The sequence below is a fragment of the Empidonax traillii genome, unplaced genomic scaffold (genome assembly GCF_003031625.1).
Source record: "Empidonax traillii isolate 1590-97213 ecotype Southwest subspecies unplaced genomic scaffold, ASM303162v1 scaffold784:size441917, whole genome shotgun sequence".
NCBI classification, from domain to species: Eukaryota; Metazoa; Chordata; class Aves; order Passeriformes; family Tyrannidae; genus Empidonax; species Empidonax traillii.
In genome coordinates, this window is record NW_020955977.1 from 38,249 (window position 1) to 61,742 (window position 23,494).

At 41.7% G+C, this 23,494-nt stretch overlaps 1 protein-coding gene across 2 annotated transcripts in view; it reads left to right on the forward strand.

Annotated features, from left to right (window-relative positions):
- HTR1E (5-hydroxytryptamine receptor 1E) overlaps positions 1–23,018 on the forward strand; it is a 33,243-nt gene extending 10,225 nt beyond the window's left edge. For both annotated transcript variants that reach the window (XM_027901429.1, XM_027901431.1), the window contains exons 2-5: positions 5,744–5,869; positions 5,963–6,040; positions 6,163–6,286; positions 20,865–23,018. In XM_027901429.1, coding sequence (XP_027757230.1) covers positions 21,027–22,121 — 1,095 coding nt within the window. In that variant the 5' untranslated portion in view covers positions 5,744–5,869; positions 5,963–6,040; positions 6,163–6,286; positions 20,865–21,026 and the 3' untranslated portion in view covers positions 22,122–23,018. The remainder of the gene's footprint in view (positions 1–5,743; positions 5,870–5,962; positions 6,041–6,162; positions 6,287–20,864) is intronic.
- The last annotated feature ends 476 nt before the right edge of the window (positions 23,019–23,494 follow it).

Sequence of the window (23,494 nt, forward strand, 5' to 3'; positions counted from 1 at the left end):
GGAGGGAGGAGTCATGCGGGTGAACTTTAGTTGGACCAGCCCACTGATTCTTCTACATTTGTGGTTTCCCGAAGCAATGTCTTTCCAGGATGTCCAGATAGAGGGCAGGGAACTCGGTACTGATTTTCTTCAACCTTTCCAGAATTCTGACTTTGGTAAGACTTTCACATCACCCCAGTGTTTGCTTTTGGTTGTGTTTGGTTTTTTTGTTTTTGGTTTTTTAGTTGGTTTTTTTTTTGGGGGGGGGGGGGGGGGGGGGTTGTTTGTTTTGTTTCAGGGGTTTTTTTGTGGGGTTTTTTTGTGTTTTTTGGTGTTGGGGTTTTTTTTGTTTTTTTTTTCAAATTTTTCAATTTTTCCCTTTTCCTGTGGTGCCTGGTCACTGCTTGCAGGCAAGCAGCAGGACCACTCATACCCAGGGGGAGGGAGCTGGTCCTGAAAGCACAGCTCTGGATAAGAGGAGACACAGGCTGCACTCCCAGACTCATGGTGCTCTGGCTAACCCTGCTTCACAGAGGAGCCAGGTCACATAATCTCTTAAGGTCCCTTCCAGCATGGCATTTCCAATAGGACTTGACTCCTGCATTTTTATAGCATCTTGTAAGTGGCATCTTTGTGCTCTTCAAAGAGGCTGCCAAAACTTCCACTTTATTGTGGAATAATAACAATAATAATCCAATAAAATGTGGCTCAGTGTCCCCCATCCCGGCTCTCAGCGATTAAACTTCTCTTCTCTTTGCCAATGTTAAATCATCTGACAAAGTTCTTGCAGCATAGCATGTTGTCTAAAAACTGTTCATCCCGCATCTGTCTCATTCTTTGCAATATCAGAGCTGCTGTAGTTGTGTAGATGATGTGCTAATCCCCTTCATTTCTGGCCAGTGCTTTCTCTTGAAGCACTAGGTGATGCTTTCTCTTGATGTGCTCTCTCTAACAGCCCGAGCATACACCTTTCTTAGACTTAACAGGCTGACACTTAAGGGAAGTAGTTAACTGCTTCCCTTTAGTCTAGGAGCCAAGACCAAATAGAAACCTCTACAGAAGCCATATGGAAGCTGGAGGAAGAACTTATTGCCCCATCAAGAGCTAATGACAGTGAGACAGAAGGGGAGATAAATTTCCCACTAACAAGCAGAGCCACCCTCCCTCTTAGCTTGCATTTTTTAGCCCTGTGGATGTGCCCAACACCCCATGCAGGACTGTGGGATAGGATCCCTCACTCCCTGTCCCAGCAGTGAGTGGCCAGACCAGCACCCCCAATGAGACACCCTGCTTCCTGTATGCTTACTCTCTTCTATCTGCATGCGCCTTAAAAGGAGTTATTAAAGACTGCCTGGAATGTTTTAACGTGTTCTTCTGATTTAAGGGCATCAAATTCAGATACTGTATCTCTGGCAGTGCTAGTTTTGCTATTTCCCTCAATTCCCAGCAGAAATTAAGCAGAGGATCTGGGATACAGATGTTTGAGATTAATGGGATTGCTCAGGTATGGAAGCAGTGACAAAATGGAAAGTTATTCCTAGTAGAAAACGTAATTATTCCCTCTCAGATCTTCAGTTTGACAGTAGCACTAGCATCAATTATTCTCTGTTGGGAATATTCCTTTTTAACGAGGTTCACTGTAATATCATCCTTTCCCAGTAGTATTGGAGGAGAGAAGGCCTCTTCAAATCATTGTCTTCCTACCTTGAGATTTTTAACATTTAAGCCTCCTACTTATCATCTAATACCTTGCATTGACTTCAGCACCTGAACAATCCTGTACTCTCAAGTGTCTGGAAATGAATTGTTTTTTTTTCTTTTTTTCCCCCCCTTTTCGTTTCTGGAAAGAGTCTGCAGAGGAAATCAACAATGTTTCCAAGCTAAAAGGTGTTATTACAAGTAAAGCTAAAATCCTCAGTGTGGGGAAAACATGTCAAAATAATCTGGCAAAGCTATGAGGTTGGGTCTTGCGGAGAAAAGGTAGCTCTACTGTGTTGGTTTCAGCTTAATCAAGAAACTGTGTCAGCTCTGGGTCTCAACTTCTGCTGCTGCAGGTCACAGCAGTTCTTCCAAGCATGTCATCCACAGCTTCTTCCAAAGGTATAAAGTTGTCAAACTCTGAATTCCTCAGGTGCAAAATATGCTGTATTTTTAAGAGTGGTGCTGCTGTCCTAGTGCACACTTCTTGGGCAAGGAGTTTAACAAGAGCTGGATGCAGTTTGTGCTGTTAGGTTTTCCCAGGCCAAGGAGATCTTTCCTCCCCTTATGCCAGCATTGGTGAGGAAACCTCACAGCTCTATGCAGAAGTCATACTTTCACTTACTTTCTCACCCTGCTGTTCCTTCTCCCATTTTGCCATCTATAATCCAAAAATACCGTCTCCAATTTAGATTTAGATGCACAGCTGTGTGACTCAATCCCCTAGATAGGTTTGATAATCAGCCTTTATGCACAGCTCCAAGTTATTTTCAGTAGAGGACTGCTGAAAATAACAAGGGAAAAAATTTAAAGAAATTTTAAGTGATCTCCTTTCCCACACCTACGTATTGGGACACTCTGTGGGTAAACATCTCTGAATAAAGCTGTTCTAAATTAAATAAATCACTGGCTTTGGTGAGTATGAAATGAGGGTGGCAATAAAACCTACATAAAATTGCATTAAGATGTTGAAGTCCTATCCAAAATGCAACGGGACTGTTGTACGCTGCTGCCGGCGCACCTGGCCACAGGAGCTGTCTCACAGACCGCTGTATCCTGATGTGGCCCATTTCTGCCCATCTGGACTTGCTGTTCAGATCTCCAGGGCAAACTGTCAGCTCTTTGCTCAAGTGACACCTCGGGAGGTGATGAGACAAAATGAAGTTGCTGTTGTGACACAAAGTGTAGAGAGGGTATGATGAAACTGGTGAAGGATCCGGAGGACAGGTCTTATGAAGAGGAGCTGAGGGAGCTGGGGGTGTTTAGCCTGGAGAAAAGGAGGCTCAGGGGAGATATGGGATATATATCCCATATATCACCCTCTACACCTATCTGAATGAAGATTGTAGCCAGGTGGTGGGTCAGTCTCTAAGCTAGATTCCTCCTGTTGGAGGAATATGCCTCAAGCTGCAACAAGGGAAGTTTAGATTGGATATTGGGAACAATTTCTTCACTGAAAGGGTTGTCAAGCATTGTAATGCTCTGCCTGGGGAAGTGGTGGAATCACCATCACTGGATGTATTTAAAAGACATGTAGATGTGGCACTAAGAGACATGGTTTAGTGGTGGACTTGGCAGTGCTGGGTTAATGGTTGTAATCGATGATTTTAGAGGGCTTTTCCAACTAAACTGTTCTGTGATTCTGTGGTTGCCACAGCTGGACAATATCCAGCTTCAACCCATGGGGCCTCCAGAAGGGTTGTTAAGCTGGATGCTTTTGAAGGGCTCCCAAAAATATTTGGGTTCAGCAGGGAAGCTCTGCTGTCTGCAAAAGCAGAGGGCTTCCACAGAGATGTTTGCTACTGACTGTTATGTTATACAGGCAGTCCAGTTGTCATAGGGCCTTAGGTGAAAAAGAAAAGGCATATTTGAATCTAATTGTGCTAAATAACTTGATTAGTTGAAGCATTTATGATAATTGTATTGAAACCCTCATTTTCATTGATGGGGTTGTTTTTGCAAATTATTAACAATTACAGGTCACCCTTGAGATGGAAGTGTCTTAGAACCTTGTTGTAAAAGCTTTTTAAAAGTAATTCATATCTTATTTACTCTGTCACGAGATCATTTAATGTGCTAATGTACTGGGAATGTCAAGCTGTGCTGACAAAGAGCAGAGTTTTCCTTCCATTCATTGTTATTCCTCTGTAAATATAATTAAGGCAAGAAGTGTCTTAGGGGTGCCTGATCATGTGCATTAAATCAGCTCCCTTTTTGCCTTGTAAGGCCAACACACGCAGAACTGCAAGGTTTCTGGGAAAGAGCCATGGGCAGCTTAGGGCAGCACCTTAAGTACTTGGCCTCTGAGCCCTCACCTGTGCTGGCTCTGTGCAGGCAATCCTTGAGGATTCTTCACTGGGAACTAAATACCTGTCTCATCTTCAGCATGGCAACACACCCAGCAAGTGCCTCTGGAAATACTGTCCTATTTCATGTTAAGTTTGTGCTTAAGACATTCTGAATTTAGGTTTGTATTGAAGCAATAAACATAGAGTCCTGGAAAAATTGGATTTGAGGAATTGTGGAGTGATTCTTCCAAAATTTGTGGGAAAATGGAAGTCTTTTCACTGTCTGCCAAAAGCTTTGTGTTAGACCTGTGAAAGAAGGTATGGAGTGATATCAAGAGCTCATGCATCTGCATGTCTGAGAACTGGAGCCAACAGGCTCAAGCAAAGCTTCCTTGTAGCACAGGGAAGAACACACCGGGGCACACTGAAAACATCCAAGACACAGGGGAGAACAGTCTTTGCACAGAGTTATATCTTAAGGGTAAAGTTTGAAATTTGCTAATTATTCTCTAAAGCACCACAAGGAACTAGCAGTATCCAACAGGAATGAAGTAAAGATAACTTCATCCATCTGCTGGAGGCTTCAGTGTCTCAGAGACCAGGCACTCTGATAAAGAGTGACTTGATCCCAGACTAACTAGCAAGCAATCATTTGAGTTACTCTCACCATACAGACAGAGTAATTTAGGCAGTAGTCTATGCGTGTTGATGACCCCTACAAACCAGACTGGTTTTGATTAAGTGCCCTAGGGTGGTTTCAGATGCTTGATGTAAGACCTTTTCAGATAAGGAGTCTACTGTGACTTGGTCAAACCACTCCATCACTACACTATATAATTTGAAGCATATAATTTGACGCTATGTAATCCATCAGAGTTCATCTATCTCAACTGAAATGACTTTGTACATGAATATATGAAATTCTAATGCTGTCCCATTTTCCAGTTCCCATAAATTAAATGTGTTCAGCAGAAGACTGAGAATGTGTAAGTGAAAGGATCAACTCTCTGCCCTTTTACATTGACAAAAGGTTGTAGCAGACTACAACTAAAAAGTAGTCAATATTTTTATCGCAAAAGACCCTAGAGTGAACACAATAGAAAAAGAGAATTAATGGTATGTTGCCTGTGTATGATGGGACTTCAGAAAGACACCGAAGTGTCAATAACTTGAAATGAGAGTGGCTGCTGTTGTTGCTCTTTTTTTTCTTCCTTCGAACTACTCCAGCATCCTGTGCCAAATAATTTCAACAGCTTCCAGCTATGAGGAAATACGTAGGCAAAATTTACTGCTATAAACATATATTTAGGAGGAGGATGGAGTAATTCTCTGTGCTAATCACCGTGCTGTCAGTATGCTGTTGAATTGTGTTTACTGCATGATGTACTTTGTGTCTGAAACAACGTTGTTTTTCTGTTTCTGTTTATATGGCTTTTTCTACACTAGTTTCACCATCTCAGCAAAATAGCAAATACAGTTGTCTTTCCTGGGTTTCAGCTGAGAGATCAACTGGAATAGCCAGTCAATATAACAGCGCTCACAAAGATGCAGGGATGAAGATAAGGCAAACCATAGTAAGATCGGTAGTATAGCAGCATCGTTACCTTTTTTTTTTCCTGCACTAAATTTTTCACAGACAAGAGCGTTAGTAATTTTAACTTTGATTGAGAACTGCTATTATCCACTCACAGCATGTGGGAGCAAACAGGCACTTGGATAAATCACAAAAAAGAAAACCACTTAGCATGCTACTTCCCTCAAAACCACTTTTCTTGAAGGTATAAGGCTGAGTGCTGCAGGGAGAGCATGTGTGAAGAGAGAAGCAAGGCTACAACAGCCCCAGGAAGCATACTCAAGGTCAGCCTCTCTCACAGAAGACTGGGAGGTCACGTTTGATTTAGAAGGTATTCTGATATGTTTAAAAAATTTAAGTAATTTAATAATTCAGTGAATGAAAGCCATCAGGATCCTAATGCAGTGTTAATGGGGTCTTTCAGAAATCTCGAAGATGATTTTCATGAGTGACATAACTGCAGCCATTAGCAAACTCATCCAAGAGCAATCATCCATTAAAGGTGAGTGCCTGCACTTCCTCAATGCAGAGTGGCGTGAGGAGCAGCACAAGCATTCTTGCTTGCAACAATTGAAATGAGACACCTACAAATAACTTCTGAACTGCCTCATTTTCCTCCTGCAGGCACTCAGCCCTGGGGTATATTTGCCACCCTTCAGCACTGGATGAAGCAGGCAGTGACTCCACCAGCATGAATATGCCTGAGGTCGTCTTCTCTACAACCAGTGCTGCTCCAGCAGATTGCTAGGTGAGGAGTAAATCAGACTGATTTGAAACATGGAGTACTTCTCACATGATCATTGAAAAGACTAAGACTTGCTGGACACTCTCCACAAAACCTCAACACTCTTTTGGACTGGCATTTCCTACCAAGTGTGCCAGCATTGTCAGCAGGACAAAAGACAACTAGGAGTAAGGGCTACAGCTGCTCCTTTAACAATGTTGGGATAGCCTCCAGAGTAAATTTCCAGCTCCTACTGAATCTGACTGGATGTATCTTCTATGCCAGTGCCCTTGCAAAGGACCAAAACCTTTTGGAGTATGTTTGGAACTTTATCTGGGCTGTGTAGAATCCAGCAATAAATTATTCCAACGTGAAGGTCTAATATAGTTAATAGATCATATAAAACTGTCTACTGTGTTTTGTCATATTTAATTGGCTGCAACACCCTGCAGACACTCGAGCTGTTTTAGTTTCCCTTTTATAATCACTGGGTGCCCTGAGAGAATCTCTCCCAGCTGAGGAGTCCCTGTGTCACCAGCACCTCTGCATAAGCAGGTGCTGCAATGCCTCCAGAGCATTTGGCTGCTTCTCATCCTCCAGCATATCCCAAGTGCAGCATCTTCCCCACCACTGTGGGGAGAGCCACAAAGGGCCCTGTGGCCGGGTCATCCCACAAAGAGTGGGCAAGGAGGAGGGCAATGCCAGCCTCTGGCCACCTGTAGCTGCAGTCTCTTCTGGAGTTTGGGATTACTCAGGCTGCACAGCAGATTGGTGCATCTCTCCAGGGATTTATCTGAAGTTATTCTCTAGTGTTTTGTGGTTTATGAGGGATAAGATTCACTACCCCAGCAGCCTGCTCTGCTGCCTGAGCCCCTGAGATAGTGTTTAGGATGAGAGCAGTCACTCACTGGTGTCCCCCAGCCCATGGGATGACCTCTACAACTACCTGAAAGGAGGTGGTAGTGAGGTGGGAATCAGCCTCTTCTCCAAGGCAGCTGGTGACAGGACAAGAGGAAATGGCCTCAAGTGGTGCCAGGCTGGACATTTGGTGGCATTTCTTTGCAGAAAGGGTTGTGCAGCATTGGAATGGGCTGCCCAGGAAGGTGGTGGAGTCATCATCTCTGGAGGTGTTTAAGGGAAGACTGGACATGGTGTTTAGTGACATGGTCTAGTAGACATGGTGGTGTCTGGTCAAAAGTTGGACTTGATGATTGCAGAGGTCTTTTCCAACCTAATTGATTCTGTGATTCAGTGCCACCAAGGATGCTGCAGCTGGAGACAAAGGGTAATGGAGTATGGCCAATACATAGCACTCAAGAGTCTGCCTCTGACCCTCCCATCTCCTTTCTCAATGTGTTCAGGTGCCAGAACAAGCTCCCAGTGGAAAGTGGCTACGCCTTGGACCCACTGGGGAAGTCCTCAGCAGGACAGGACAAACTCAATGCCCCAAACTCTGGGACAGGTGTGCTGATAGGCTGTTCCAGCAGGGGCAGAGCACTCCTGTGAAGGCCAGTCAGGATTTCACATTCCATCAAATCTATTTTGTTTTGTTGATTTCTGAACTCTAAATTCCTCATCATAAGCGGTGCCATGTAAGTCCAGAAATAAACTCAGGTAGTGGTGACACAGAATCACAGCAGCTCCTTTTCTTACCCCAAGTTCTGCTGTGTTACGTTGGTATAATGTCCTAGAGATTCCACTATGTGAAGGAAGAATATTTACCTTGCACAAGCTTTTACCAAGGAAAATTTACTCAGTCTGGTAGGGTCTTCTGGACCATGCTGTTCAAAAATTAACTCTCCATCCAATAAATGTCTCACACAGGTTGGTATATGTTTGCTTTGGAGACAGAGAAGCAGTGTTGCCTGGTGAGCAATGTCCACATTTAATGAAGCAGGAGGAGTATCAAGCCTGGCAGCTTGTCCAAAAAGGATTAATATTGTTGTCTGAGTGGATGCTGCCTATCATCTCTCACTGCAAGCAATGCTGGGCTGGGTATCAGCTACAAAGCTGACAGCATCTAGAAAGTGAGACAGAAGGTCTTCCCATGTGGGATGAGGAAGCCTTAAATGCCATATAAGTGTTGTTCCAGCCCTTGCAGGAGTGAACAGGGGTCATGCAATGTCAGCTCCTTTCCTTTTGTCACCTCAGGGGCAGGTGAGTCAGCACAGTCACAGCGTTCATGGTTAGAACCCAAGTTCTCAAACTAATGAGGGTCTTCAGGTCCTTGGACTTTCAGTAAATATTTAGGGAACAATGTGCTGATTGTACAATTTCATGCTAGTTTTGTATGTAAAAAATATACATAATACACATATTTTTAGTCACTGTATGAGATAATGTATGCTCTTTTAATTTTATAGAACTGATGAATTTTAAAGCATTTTGCTTTGCTATATTCACCCTTGATCCCACAGTAAGCCTGTATACCCAAGCCTGTATCTACACAAGCTTCCTGAAAGCAAATGTCTGATAAAGCAAAAGAAACAGACACTCTCCATTTTCTAGCCCTTCATCTTCCCCTTCATTTGTGTGTCAGAGTAAATCAAGGCTTTGCTTGTGCTGCTGATTAAAGTACTCTGGTTTAATCCAGAAATTATTATTGTTCTTAGTGAGAAGAATACATTTGAAATGCTCACAATAGTTGTAATATGTGTTATACCCTTAAAATCAGTCTTCTACCACTGAGACAGGCACCTGGGGGGAGCATTGAGGGGGTATTCTGGTTAATTTTTTTTTCCATGACCCTTTCCTTGTTGGCATGATATTAATACCTCTTAATTGTTATGAATATTAACTGCTGCAGCAAAATGAAATCCAGGGCAAGACATGTTCACATAAACATTTTTCTCTATAACAAAAGGCTATGTGAATAGGATGTTATCAGCAAGAACCACAGTCTTCTGTGTTCAGTATAACCAATTTACTACAAAAAGGGAAAATAAAAATTTGGTATATGTAGTTTGTAGCTGAAAAACGTATGACTTCTAGTGGCATTCTGCTGAGAATTAGAGCCAAATACTGTCCTTTTTCTTTCTGCATCATACAAACCAGCTCTTGTACACTACTTTCAACGGAGTTTGATTCATCGTGTTTTATTACATCTGCTAAAGGACAACTCAGTCATTACAGTGGGTGAAATTTTGTAATTATTCTATATTTATGTTGTATTTGTGGGTTAATTATATTGTGCTTTTGGGTTTTGACAGCTAATTATCACTAATTCATATAATGACATGCCTTAAATCACTGATATTCAATTATTTTCATAATGATTTTTTGCTTATTCTGTATTTACACAGCACTCCAGACAAGTAGTTACAGTGCCAGTTGTGTGATCTTAGTCGCAACTAAAAGCCTCCAAAAGCAGAGCAATGGTTTGGTTGTTCCAGGCAGTGGACAAAATTAAACATTTTAGCTTGGTTGTGTGTATAGTAAGGGTTTCAGGGGAAAAGTGTGTCTTCATATGGAAGCTACAGCTAGAAGTAGTTACCACTAAGACCCTGAATAATGTAACTGTGGTATCACAACGGTGGCTGTATTTATATGGGTAACCAACAAGTCATTTGTATGTGCTGTCAGCTGAGTGAGTGTCTGGCATTGATCTATTAGTTCCCATGGCTTCCGCTACCAACAGCAAAGTTCTGGAAATAAAAGCAGTAAGTCTCTTTTTCATGTGATTTTTCAGGAGCGATTGACCAGGTTTAGCTTGAGAATTTTGTTCAAACCATGGCCCAGGGCCCAAGTTTAGCAAGAGTTTGCCTTAAGACTGAGATGGTAGCATGAGTTCAATTCAAATACAAACTCACATTACCATAAATGTACTGCAGCAACTTTGGACCCTCTTCCCACATGGCAGACTGAGGGTGAATCAGGCCACCGTGGAGGTCAGAGCTCAGACAGTCTAATATCTGAATGCCTCTTCATCAGCAGGATTTGCACCCAGGACTTGTGCAAGAAGTGTTTTCTCATACTTAGCAGGAGTCTGTCCTTGACCTTTAGGCTGTTGTACACCTCGTGGGCTGTCAGTACTTCATTTCTCCTGCGTTTGCAGCAAGCACACTGGCCAGATGGAAATCCCACGCTCGCAGTCCCAGGCAGCAGGCTCATGCCACCAGCCCAGTGCTTCTCACCAATATGAGACATTTTTGTACATGATTAAGGACCCACAGTACCTTCTGCTACAGAAAACTATTTGTTCAGTCACACAAAATTTTCCTTTCAAACCAAGTCTCGAGCCGTCGTATGAGTCATCTGCATTATTTTACCAGTGAGAAATCGGGTGTATATTCACTAAGGCTTAATCTGAAACCTTTTTGCTCACAGTGGAAGTATTTCCATCGATTTCAAAGGATCTCAGATCAAGCTTCAAGGACTACTAAGTTTTAGCCTGTCAAATTTGCTCATTTGAGGCCTTTATGAATTGCAGAGCAGTTGTGTACAGAACCAAGTCCTGTGGAGATTAAATAGACCCCATTGACACCAGTCTCCTGATACATAATAGCAACAAGAAACAAATATTGACTGGAAAAAGAATGCATGTACAGTGACATTTACCTTGTGTAAAGTGATAGTCTCCATATAAATGCAAATAGCACCATTTCCCCAGAGCTGAATATATGATATTCATCGGTAAATATTTGTGTGTCTTTGACATGTCTCTAAGCAGCAAGATGAGAAATTGAGATGGAAAATGCATTCGCAGGTGAGAATTCAGTACAGATTCTTTTTGCGGTTTTTCTCTCAATGCATTTGGGAGACCTTGAAAAGCAGATGCTTCCTTTTCTAGTTTGTGGTTTAAATGCAAAGCAACGAAACTACGACAGACCATGATGTATTAGGTTCCTGCCAGTAGTTTCCTAACCCTGCCACTCGTGCTGCACTGCGTGGCTGGGCTCCAAGCCTGAGAAACTCCTCAGAAAGAAAAACTAAAGCAGCTAATTAGTTTAGAAGCCTCATACCCATATTCAGAAAGGATTTATGCACCCAGGAGCTAATGTTTCACTGTCTTTATACAAGAGTAGGGATTTTATAGGCCAGAATTTCAAGGACTTAAGTGACCTAAGCATCTTTAATAATGCAGCACCTGTATAACATACATACAGAGGCTTCTTCCTCTGTATGAGAAACAACAATATGAGATTCATCAGTACGAGGAATGAGTGCTCAGGCTCTTCACTTAGGAAAGAGAAGATTGAGGGCCCAACTGATGAAAACAGAGGCCTTTAAAGCCACAGGTGACACTGGAAGGGTGGCGAGGTAGTAACTGTTCACCACAGGGAATGAGTCTTCCCTAAAAGATGCACTTTCAGAAACATTTAGATTTCCTTTAAGCCATAAAACGGTGAAGATGAAGTAGGATTTCAGGCACGTGCCTAGAGATAATAAGCCCAGTTCATCGGCATGTCACAGCACTGCTGAATTTCTAGACCCGACTCAGCATTTGGGCAGCAGGAGCAGCAGGACAAGTCAATCCCATTGTCTTTACACAGTCTCCCAGTCACAAACTGCATTTTTCTCCCCTGAGGTGTTAAGAAGTGAGGAACTGGACTGTGCCTCCTTCAGGGCCTGTGTTCAGTATGTGAAGTGTTAGGCTTGCAAACTGTGTTGGGATCTTCAACTCTAAGAGAGTAAAGGATTGCCAGCTGGGGAGAAAACCCAACTTTGTCTAGTTACATTAGATCTAATCCTATTCAGAGGAATTTAGGATCTTCCAGTGAGGTGTTTTAATAGTTAGCAAATGAAACAGATTGCTTTCTAATAAACAGCTCTTGGTTTAAAACAATTTTACAGGTTCTGCATGATTTCTGTTCTAAAAGACCATGGGTCGAGAGTCACAACAAGGCAGTTTTGTTTCTACTTACAAAACAAACAAAACATTTTTATTTCAAAGGATATTAACCTTCAAAATAGCTCATATTATTTAAAAAGTTACCATTTCTGGAGCTCTATGGATAGTTTTTCCATTCTCCATGTAACTACAACCTGAGGAAGTCAAGAATTTTTTTTTTTAAAGAGTAAACATTAGTCAAAATAAGTTTGAATAATGGATTTTCTTTTTGTAAGTTCATTCAAAAGGGGAAACAGATTTCTTACTTGAGAGAGTGAACTGTGAGTGACCAAGGGGACACTGAAACATTTTGTTGCTGGATACAGATTTTAAAGCAAGAGATTTTATTTTTTTTCAGAAGATAAGAGAGCTAACTCCTCTCCTTGCAAGTCCTCCAGTACTTTGTTGTATGATTCTCTATTTCCTTCAAACACCAAGATTGTGTCTATGCTATTCCCAGCTATGAAACAAGGGATCTCTTCAGCACCAGTCTTCCACTGTTGTGACAGCATGGCCTCTAGAGTCAGAATTACTGTCATTGTGTTTTAGCTTTAAGGCCAATGTGACTCTAGTTTATTTTGCTTTGGGAAAATATTTCTGGGACGTGTTATGGATGGATCTGCATCTTGGCTGCTGTCTGGCATACTGAGTGATGTGGCTGCAGGAAGAACTGTAGGGTTTGGGGGTGGACTTGCCTGCTCGTTCATACATTGTGTGCCTTCATTTTACAGTTAAACCTTACTGACCAGCTTCATGAACAGCTGTCCCTGGACCACCCATCAGTGAAGTATCATCCCAGGTGTTGCTCTTGTAAGGAAGGCTGTAAGTGCTGAAAATGGCACACTTTTCTGCCGTTCCTTCTTACGAATTATAGGGAGCGATCTTGCGGTTTAGCTGCCGATGTCTGATAGGGTATCTCATTATCCAAGCTGTCCTCCCACCTGTATTTTACCTGATTGCAGGTCTTAGTCACACAGTCAATGAATAAATAGTCTGAATGAAGGTTGAGCTGTAGGAGGAAGGATTATGAAGGGCCCCAGGACTCACCCATACTCAGCATCAACTCTCTTTTGTTTTGTACCTCTGTGTGTGCCTTGCTGAACCATTCAGTAAGACAAAAGGGAAGTGCAGAGCAAAACAGCCAAGCCAAAAGCAGCAGTGGGTATTGCAGCAGCACAAAACCCAGGGCAAATGTCTTCCCTTGGGATAATCACGTGTTCTGGAGTGAGAGATTTGAGTCTGTCATTAGGTCTTTCAAATTTTTATGGTTCTGTTATAAAAAACGTCCATAGCAGGGATCACTGCCATAGTCAATCTTATAAAACAGCATATAGGCTAAAAAAAAAAAAATTAAAAGCTTTAAAAATTTAGATACAAACAGAGGAGAGGGAATGTTGGTAACCCAGCATCTTGTAAAGATGCTTGTACAAAGACAAGTAGAACCAAAAACACAAAGAAAAGGTCTTCTTTAGTAGTGAAAAACATTTAGAAATATGAAGTTCAAGGAAGACAGTCTTAACCACAAGTTTTCTAAAAAAAAAAAAAATCAGAGAATAATATGTGAGAGTGATAGTTTAGCATGAAGGTTGCAAGGGTCAGTAACTTGTGCAGACTGTATTTTTCTTTCAAGATGAGAGGTTAAGTGTGTAGGTTACATGTCTCCCGGGTCTGGCTGTCTATAAATTAGGAAATCCAGGGCTCAAGAGCACCATTGCACTGAGACAAGATCTGCTGACAAACACAGCTCTGGAGCAGCTACATGCTGCTGAGGGGCAATCAAACAATCTGTTAGCATAGATGTCGTGCATGTATCAGGGGAAAGCACTTCAGCTGACTTTAGTCAGGTTAACTCATGTAACTCATGTAGCTGCAGTGACTGGGAACTCCAAGGCTGAGAATCTACCGTTTCTTGGCTGGGTGAATTAACCCATTCAGCACTCCACCTTAATGTAACATGATGTTTCTGATAACCAAGCCAGCTCATTTCAACACTTATACAAATGCAGTCTGCAAAACAAATAGAGACAAATCAAAACATCTTTTTCTTTTCTGCACTGTCAGGCACAGATTTATAGTGAAAGAAGGTTTCTATCTCCATAAAGCATCTCTGTAGAAAGAAGAGGCACAGGAAGAAGATCTTCCTGCCACAACTTGGTGGGAAAGGCAGCACTTACATATTTTGACAGTGTACGGTTGTACTACAAATTCTACCCCAAAATACTTTGCAAGATCCAGCTACCCATGTCTCTTGGCTCCATGGTATGGTAAAATACAGCCTCTGGTGTCCATAGGTTAAACATCTCAGAATTTAAGGTAGGGCATGGAAAGGGTAAAGTGAAGTGAACTGCAAGGAATGAGCTGACCTTCACACGGGTATTTTGTGTAGTATAAAACAAAAGAGACCTTTTAAATGTACAGTGCAAAGGGTCTGAAGTGTTATGAGAAGTGATAATGAGTTTTAAAGTTAGTTTTTCATTTGATAGTCTCTTTAAAGCAAATTATTATAAACTTAGAGTATTATTTATTACAAATTATTACAACTAGAGTATGCAGCTAGTCTAGGTTTTTTGTGAGAAATCTGTATATTTTACCACCACAGTGAATTTTATTTATGTCTGACAAAAAACAGGACTAAATCTGCATTGAGTCCTAGTTTATATCAGATTGCAGCTCAGCAGCATCTTAGGAGCTTTCACTGCCTAAGATTTACTAATTTTTATATTGAAAGTAGATAAAAATGAGTAATCATCTCTGAATGATAATTATGCCACTGCTTGTGGGAGGGAACATGGTTTGAAGATCATCACTAACTATTGTTTCTCATTTGCATGTGCCAAGATATGCACCAGAAAAGCTTACCTCCATCCTGGATGGATTTCTTTCCAGTGTCTTTCATTGACTCCAGATCAGATTGCACCAGGGTTTTTTGGGAGGCAGCACCTCCCCTTTCCTATCAATTTTCTCTTAGGCTTCTAACTTGGGAAGGAAATCCTCTGGGCTGTCAGTGTCCACTGGGAAGGAAGGTTAAGCCTCCCTGACAAGCAAGGGTAGATACACCTTATGATGTTGAGAGAGTTAAAACATCATGGTCACCCTGGCATTTGTCCTAGGGGCTCTTCATCAAAAGAGATGGAGAGCAATAAGAGATCAGATCCAGGGGCAGAAATAACAGTGCCTAAGCACCGCTTCGCAGCTTGCCGTTTGAGCAACTCTATAGACAGCATTTAATTTTCAATGGAAAATAAGCAGAGCCATGAGAGTTACTGTACACACACACACGGCTGGCCTGCAGGAGCACTTAGTTTTGCTCTTGCACAGGCAAGATGCCATGGACTCACCTCATTGCCCTGAGGAGGTGATGGGTAGCTACCAAAGCCATCAGGCCTGGTGCAGGCATCAACACAGCACCACCAGGGTGCTGCATCCCTCTATCTCCTGGTTCCCTATGCCAGCCAGCATGGGGAAAAGCCCCTGACCCCCCAGACCTCCTAGACATGATGTCAGGTTTGACTCATGTGCTCTGGTCTGGACAACAGGTTAGGTTATTGCCCTGATTTTGGCTATGGGTGAGCAATGCATACTCCCTTTTTGACTTGTTACCCTTCTTCCACTTCTCATCCTTCTTTTCACTAGCCTTGACCCTCTCTTTCTCCATCTCAGCCTCCTCCCAGATGGACAAGCCTGACCAAATTACCTTCTCCCCATCAGTCCCAGTTTAGCAACATCCATAGTAAAAATCTGGAATTTCTGACACAGTTAATGTAGGCAAGCTCAGCTTTATAGACAATGAAGAAATGAGGCTGCACACACCATGATTCAGGATCCTCCACAGAGGATCTGCATTTCCCCTTTATTAGGGTTCTTTTGATAAACAGCACCTGTTGTTGTCATTCAGTTAACCAGAATTCCCAGGACTTTTTGCAAACTCAGTGTTTTGATTCACACACTCCTTCTCAGCTCTAAGGCCAAAACACTCCCTTTGGATTCTAATTAACTGAATGCAGGTGCTGCTGGTTTGACTTGTTCCCACAAGTTTTATATGCAGTTATTGTTGCAGCAACAAAGGTGCTGTGGTTCTTGCGAGGCCGTGCTCCCAAAGCATCCCTATTGCTCCCCTCTGCTTTTCTGTGAATTTCGACCGCTTCTCATATAACTCCATCTCAACCACCTGCAAAACCCAGCCATCCCTCCATAAATTGTATCCACTTAAGACTACTGCCGTAATGTGACCTCTGGAGCAGCACTGAGATCCTCAGAAACCCAAAGCAACACCAGCATGCCAGAGTACAGTACAAGGTATTTGAAAACTTACAAACTTCAGTTAAACTCAGCTCTGCCATTTGACTACCAAGAAACCATGAAGTCCAAAAAGATTTTTTGACTTTACAAAAGCAGGATGATCTAGAAAATTGCAAGATCTTGCAAAATAAATTTGAAGTGAAAGGCCTGAATTTCAGTGGTTTGTATATAAACTTGGAAGAGATAACCTCTACGAGATAAGAAGGAAGAGCATTGGAAGTTTAGCATCTTTCCATAGTTTGAAATATTAGCATTATCATAAATGTGCTAAGTTATATTTTCCATAAACTGTCTCACAAGTTATGCCACAGATTCTTTCCCTTCACAGGTACAATCATGGAAATATTGAAAGACCAATTCAGACTTTAACAAAGTCAAATTAGTTTATGCTGTCAAGGGGACAAAGATGTGGCAGTTGTATAGTGCCATAATTGCTTAGAGGAAATGTAGAACTGTGGATGTAAAAGAACTAACCTGCGCTGCACGTACACAGGTGCAGTGCCAGTTCCACTTGTTCTCTTGCAGTTGATGTTATTCCATTTCTTATGAAATGGAGAAAAGTTCAGTGGCCAAGGAGCGGGAGTCAGTCTGTCCAGCAGAAATGCAGACTATTCTGCTACACCGCGGTCCTCTACTGAGAAGTGGGAGATATTTTTTGGCAGGAGCAGACATGGACATTGCCATCTCGCAGCTTAAAATTGTCCAGTTGCTTTTAAGGGACAATTAATCAGCCTCTTTCCCCTTTTTTCCTCCTAGACAGCACTCAATGCCATTAACAATAATCAGCTAATATGAAACATAATTGATTCCTGTTTGGAGGAACCCGGATGAGTTTCTCTCACCAAATGTGGGAAATTAGTCTGTGTGTGTAAAATCCTCTCTGTAGGAAATGACTGACAGCCTGAAGGAATACAGCTGCAAAACATAAACATGGCAGTGCCTTTGATGAGAGTACTTTAAAAACCTGTTATTAATGTCCCTTCCAAGACGTCATTTAGAAAACCACAATCAATTACTATAGTGATAGCAATCCTCTATATAGCAATTGTACACGAGTGATAGAAATGGTGGAAGCCAGCTATTCTTGACTAGAGATAGTAAGATTCTCCTTGTTAACACATGTGGTATGACCACAAACGCACCTGCATTTTGAAAGATTAACGATAAGTAGCATTTCAATCCTGCCCTGTATTAATAAGCAAGGTCAGTCGTTGACATCTCCTAGTAAATCACTTCCCATTTTAAAACCCCATCTCTTTTCTGTGCCTAAATACTCCATATGGGTGCCATCTGTTGAAAAGTAGAGAAATGACAGTTGGACAAGCAAGGACACTGAGGGAGAGGCTGGGACACAGGCACTGTGGGAAACTTAACAGGAGCCCTGGCTGAGCCCCTGGAGGTAGTGGCTGAGATGGCAGCAGCAGGTCAAGGGAGTTTGAGGCTGCTCCAGCACAGAAGGTGGGGCTGGGAGGTGAACAGTGGGGGCTATGGAACCCTGTGCATTCTGGAAGGCAGGAATTGGGATTAGATCATGTAGAAATAAAGATGGCCTGGAAAGAGGAGCAGGCAGGGTGGAACAGCAGGAAAAAGGAGCCAGAAAGCCTACAGTCTACTTATAACCAACTAGTTATAATGCCAGTGTGTATCCTCATGGAGTGGGTCAGGAATGACAAGAGGCCCATGCTTAAACTGCAGAAGAAACTTTCATTCCTTAAAAACTGAAATGACTTTTCAGCATTTAAATATACATTCTTAATAATATTTGCTTAATACCATTCTTGTATGTACTATTTATATTGTTTGAATTGCTAAGGGCTCATTTCCTATAAGGAGCTTGGGAACTAAAACTGAATTAATTCCCTGTTGATGGGTTTGGACCATAAACCGATGGCCTTGCCTGGTCTGAGGTACCTGTAGGCTGGTGTTCCGCAAGGGTGATGTTTTGTTTATATTTTTCGCTGTCTTCAATTATTGCAGTGATTTTCCAAGGAAAAGAATGTTGGCTCCACTGAGCAGCGAGCAGATTTAAGTAACCAAACTCTCCCATTTTATCACCAGTATCCTTTGTCCTAAAGGAAACCTGGTTCTTGGTCTGATTAAGTTTATTTAAAGACAAATTAATTAAGGAAAGAATGACTTAATTTTTCAAAGTATCCTTGTGGTACAGAGAACAGGTAGAGTTCAGAAAGGATTTCCCTAGGGATACATCAGTGGGGAAGGCCATCCTGGGGGAGAACCACAGCAATTCAGTTCCTACTGGATTAAGGATGCATATAGGCAGTGCTCAGCAGAGAAAATGGTGGGGAAGACAAAGTGTGGGGAGATGTGCCAGGACCATGAAACTTCAGAGCCCCCAGAGAAGTGAAGGACAAGAAAAAGAAATGCTGCCTACATCAAGAAGTATGATGAGCTCTCCTGTGTGTGGACTGGCTCCAAAAGTGCTTGTGGAGGACATGCGAATTCCACAGTGTCTTCAAGTGTCTTTGGACCAGTGTGCTTGTGGGGCAGGGTACACTCGCTAAGTGAAAATGCTGAGGAAAGCTTATTGATTACATTTGCTTCTGGTCTGTGCTCCAGGAGTTCAGGGAGGTAGAGAAGACCCTTATCCTCTGGTCATAGCATCAGACACAGTAAGGGTGCAAACTAAGGAAATCAGGATCTGGCTTGGCAGAGAAGACTCGCATGAACAATTTGTGAAAAGGTTTGAGCTGAAGTTTTGACTTTAGGCCTAAACAGTCAAATTGCCATTTCCAGTCCTGAAGACTGATGGATGGATTTCCATCTGACTTCTCCAGTCATTTTTTATTAAGAAGGCTTGATATTTTCTCCAGGGCTATTCATATTTTAAAGCAGTTTAAAGCAGTTCTTTAAGAGTGGAGTCTGCTTTGGGGGGAAGGTAATTCTGTTCCTTGGGCAGAATTTAAAACTCACATTTTGCTAACCCAGAATCTATGACAATACAGATCTGCTTTCCTTGAGCCTATCCACAAATAGCAGTTTTTTCTAAAGTTTCTATTTTTGATTGTTCCTTATTCAGCTCAATCTGAAGATGGCACTCCAATTTCTGAATAAGAGCATATGTACACAGAGCTAAGCTAAGCAGTTGACTATCTTTAAATTCAGAATTTCTCGTTCAGTTTCTTAATTCCTTATTAGCTTGCACATGCAAACTCTCTCTCAGAGCCTAATCCAAATCCCACTGGTGCCAGTGAGAATGGGTTTTACCTTTCAAATTTAGCCATCTAAAGATTAGGTGTGTATTCTAAATGCATCTGTGGAGGAGTCACTTGTAGTCAAAATAGAGAAAATTAGCATTTCCAGGACATGGTCCATAACATCTGCCTTAAAGACTTGAGAGGGTACAAGTGTATTTCTGGCAGCTGCTATCTTATTCCCCTGCCTGTTGAGGGAGCCTGTACCACCAGCATAGAAGCCTCGTTACTCTTTGCTAAATGAACCCAGGGGAAAGAATCCTTCTGTTTATATTAATGGAAAAAGATTCAGACTTTCAGTCCTTTCTGCCAAGGTAAATTACAAATGAGTAAGCAAAGTCCCAGGGCGTATCCCAAGTTGCATCTCATGGACTGCTAACTGTGGCTTCAGGCAGCATTTGGGATGTACCGAAACGACATATGAACTCCTGAAACAACATAAAACTTTTTTTTTTTTTAATTATTACTCATATCTTGCATCACACTGGACTCCTTGACAGGGAGCACAATTAGATAGAAATCTCAAAGCAGTGGCAAAATCTTTTTGTCTGTCTTCTTTAAAGATGCTCACAGTGAGCTATGTGAAATGTCAGGAATAATTAGACAAAACTATATAAGCTCCTAGCAACACTGAAGTGATGTGTAAAACTAAGCATTTGCCATAAAGTTTTAAACTTTGTTTGAAACCTGCATGATAAAGGTAACCTGAGAAGTTTTTAAGCACAATTTCAAATATATTAATACAGACATGGATATGAAAAAGCAGAATGGAAAACTATGAAATGCTGGCATGCCTCTGCTGCACTTTTTCAAAGGTGATATCTAAAAGTAATTGATTCTTGTACAGCAATTGAAATGAAAAGGCAAATTTCCTCAGCTCTTCATCTGCTGGAATGTATTTTAACAAGCAGGAAAAAGACTAGCTCCTGGTATCCATAATTCACAAAGATCGCAGACATGTTTGTGAGAAGGGACCTCTGGAGGTCCCTTAGTCCAACCTCCCACTTTAAGTAAAATCCGAAAAACCAAAGAAAGAATAACCATTTCACATCAGCAGGAAGTCTGGCCCAAAGGGCCCTTTGGAGAAGGAAAAAAGTGAACCATGAATGCAGAGAAAAGGGGGGAGAAAAGGCAAGAGAAGAGAAAAGAAGGAAAAACAGACCAACATTTTATTTGAGGTAGTAATATTAGAAATGTAGAACTCTGTACCAAAAGGTGGGATTATCCTTGATTGACTAATAGATGTGCTTTTATCTTCTAGGAAAACAATGAACAGGAGGAAACCTGGAAGCTTTTTGCTGCTGTGTTGAATATGGGATTATAAAAAAAAATTGCATCTGGAACATCTCTCTAAATGGATGACTTCTGAACCTGCAACCCTTCATTACCTGAAGCAGCACCTTCTTGCATCCTGGAGGAGAAAATGAATTTCACAAATTGTACCACTGAAGCCAGTGTGGCTGCAAAACCAAAAACAGTAACTGAAAAGATGCTTGTTACTCTGACCTTGGCCACAATCACAACCTTGACTATGCTGCTGAATTCTGCTGTAATTGCAGCAATCTCCACAACCAAGAAGCTCCACCAGCCGGCAAATTATCTCATATGTTCACTAGCTGTGACAGATCTCCTTGTTGCTGTTCTCGTCATGCCCTTGAGCATCACTTACATAATGATAGATAAATGGACTTTGGGATACTTCATCTGTGAGATCTGGCTTAGCGTCGACATGACCTGTTGCACATGTTCCATCCTTCATCTGTGTGTCATTGCCCTGGACAGGTACTGGGCAATCACAGACGCTATTGAATATGCCAGGAAAAGAACGGCAAAGAGGGCTGGGCTGATGATAGTCACCGTGTGGACTATCTCCATTTTCATATCAATGCCCCCTTTGTTCTGGAGAAATCACCACAGCATCAGTATTCCCAGCGAGTGTCGCATTCAGCACGATCACGTAATCTACACTATTTATTCCACATTTGGGGCGTTTTACATACCCTTGACTTTGATCCTGATCTTGTACTACAGAATTTACCACGCTGCAAAGAGCCTTTACCAAAAGCGGGGTTCAAGCCGCCACCTCAGCAACAGGAGCACAGACAGCCAAAACTCTTTTGCCAGCTGCAAGCTCACGCAGACATTCTGCGTCTCGGACTTCTCCACGTCTGACCCGACCACAGATTTTGACAAAATTAATGCGTCCGTGAGGATCCCGCCTTTCGAGAATGACTTGGACCTGGCTGGTGACCGGCAGCAGATCTCCACGACACGGGAACGAAAGGCTGCTCGCATTTTGGGGCTGATTTTAGGTGCTTTCATTTTGTCCTGGTTGCCCTTTTTCATCAAGGAACTTCTTGTGGGTCTCCACATTTGCACTGTCTCTCCAGAAGTAGCGGACTTCTTGACCTGGCTTGGATATGTCAACTCCCTCATCAACCCTTTGCTGTACACGAGCTTTAACGAGGATTTCAAGCTGGCCTTTAGAAAGCTTATCAGGTGCCGGGAACATACATAAAAATACTGGCAGATGATGATGCTGATGTGACTCCTAGCCTTAAAATTGAGCAAAATAATTTGACTTTGTCACCATTTCCCTTGATAAAGGGGATTTTTGTGTTTGCCTACTTGCTTGACTTATCTTCAGCCTGTAATTCATTATCCTGTTTTTTTAATCTCTACTGTTATTCATGGTAAAGGGTTTGAAATAAAATTACTCTACAAAGGAAAAGATTTTTTAGAAATGAAACAACAAAAAAGATATTATTACTATTAGATACTGATGTTTAAGACATTTTGTGTAATCAATGATTCAAGAAGCAAACAACAATATTCACTTTTATACTTCTTCCATTTAAGAATCAAACATCTAAATTGTCATGCACGGTATAAACTGAACCCCATAAATACATATTCAAAAATTAATAAACGCTTCGTGGTCATGACAGCTGAACAACAAATCTTTACTTTAAATGGCATTCTGTAACTGCCACTTTGAAGGAAAATTACCACCATTTCCAGCTTGGGCTGAAGCAGAATAAACTATTCCTTTCTTCAGGAATACACTCCCAAAACAGAAAGCAAAGTTCAGTTCATTGCATCTGAAAATTAATCTCATTTTTTATTCCAAAGCAATTATTTAGGTGGCTCTTTTATATAATATTCCATATTTATCTTTAAGGAGTTGGGCAGACACCTGTGCAGTTTGTTTGGGAATTGAGAGGATGCAGCTAGCAAGTGTCACACTTGTGAAACTAACTGCACATCTGACTGCTCACACATTTAATACCAATAACCCTATTTCTTCAGGCTTTGTACTTTGCTTAGTTCTGGAGTGATATTATTCACTTGTGGTACACTTTACCTGGGCCTTGTAGTGAACAACCCCATGCATTGATTGATCTTACCCCACCGACTTAAAAACTGGAAATTTCCTCAGCAGGCCAGCAATATACAGAAATTCAGAAGCATCAGCTAAAACCAAATTGTTTTCTGTTTGAACATCAGAAAAAAAAACTAGGGAAAATAATTTATTTTTAATACAAGTCTGCACATCTGCCTGGTCCTCATTTTACAATTTGCAGTGGTATTCTTGCCCACTTAACTATGATCAGGTCCTCTAGCAGGACTTCTTCCTCTGGAAGTGCTTCACATACTTACCTCCCTTGTCTTGAGAGACACACAAAGAGTCCTTTGTCCTGTCTTCTGTGCTTATGTAAGTAAAAGTGTCCTGATTCAAATATTGTGGAAATCAGGCTGGGAAGGAGCAAAATGAAATCTAGTATTGTCCATTAGCAACTCCTAAGCACTGTTTAAATACTTGTTGCTTACTTTGCACCTTAATTTTCTTCCCTGTCCATTTTTCTGGACAAATTCTTTTTTTAATTACAC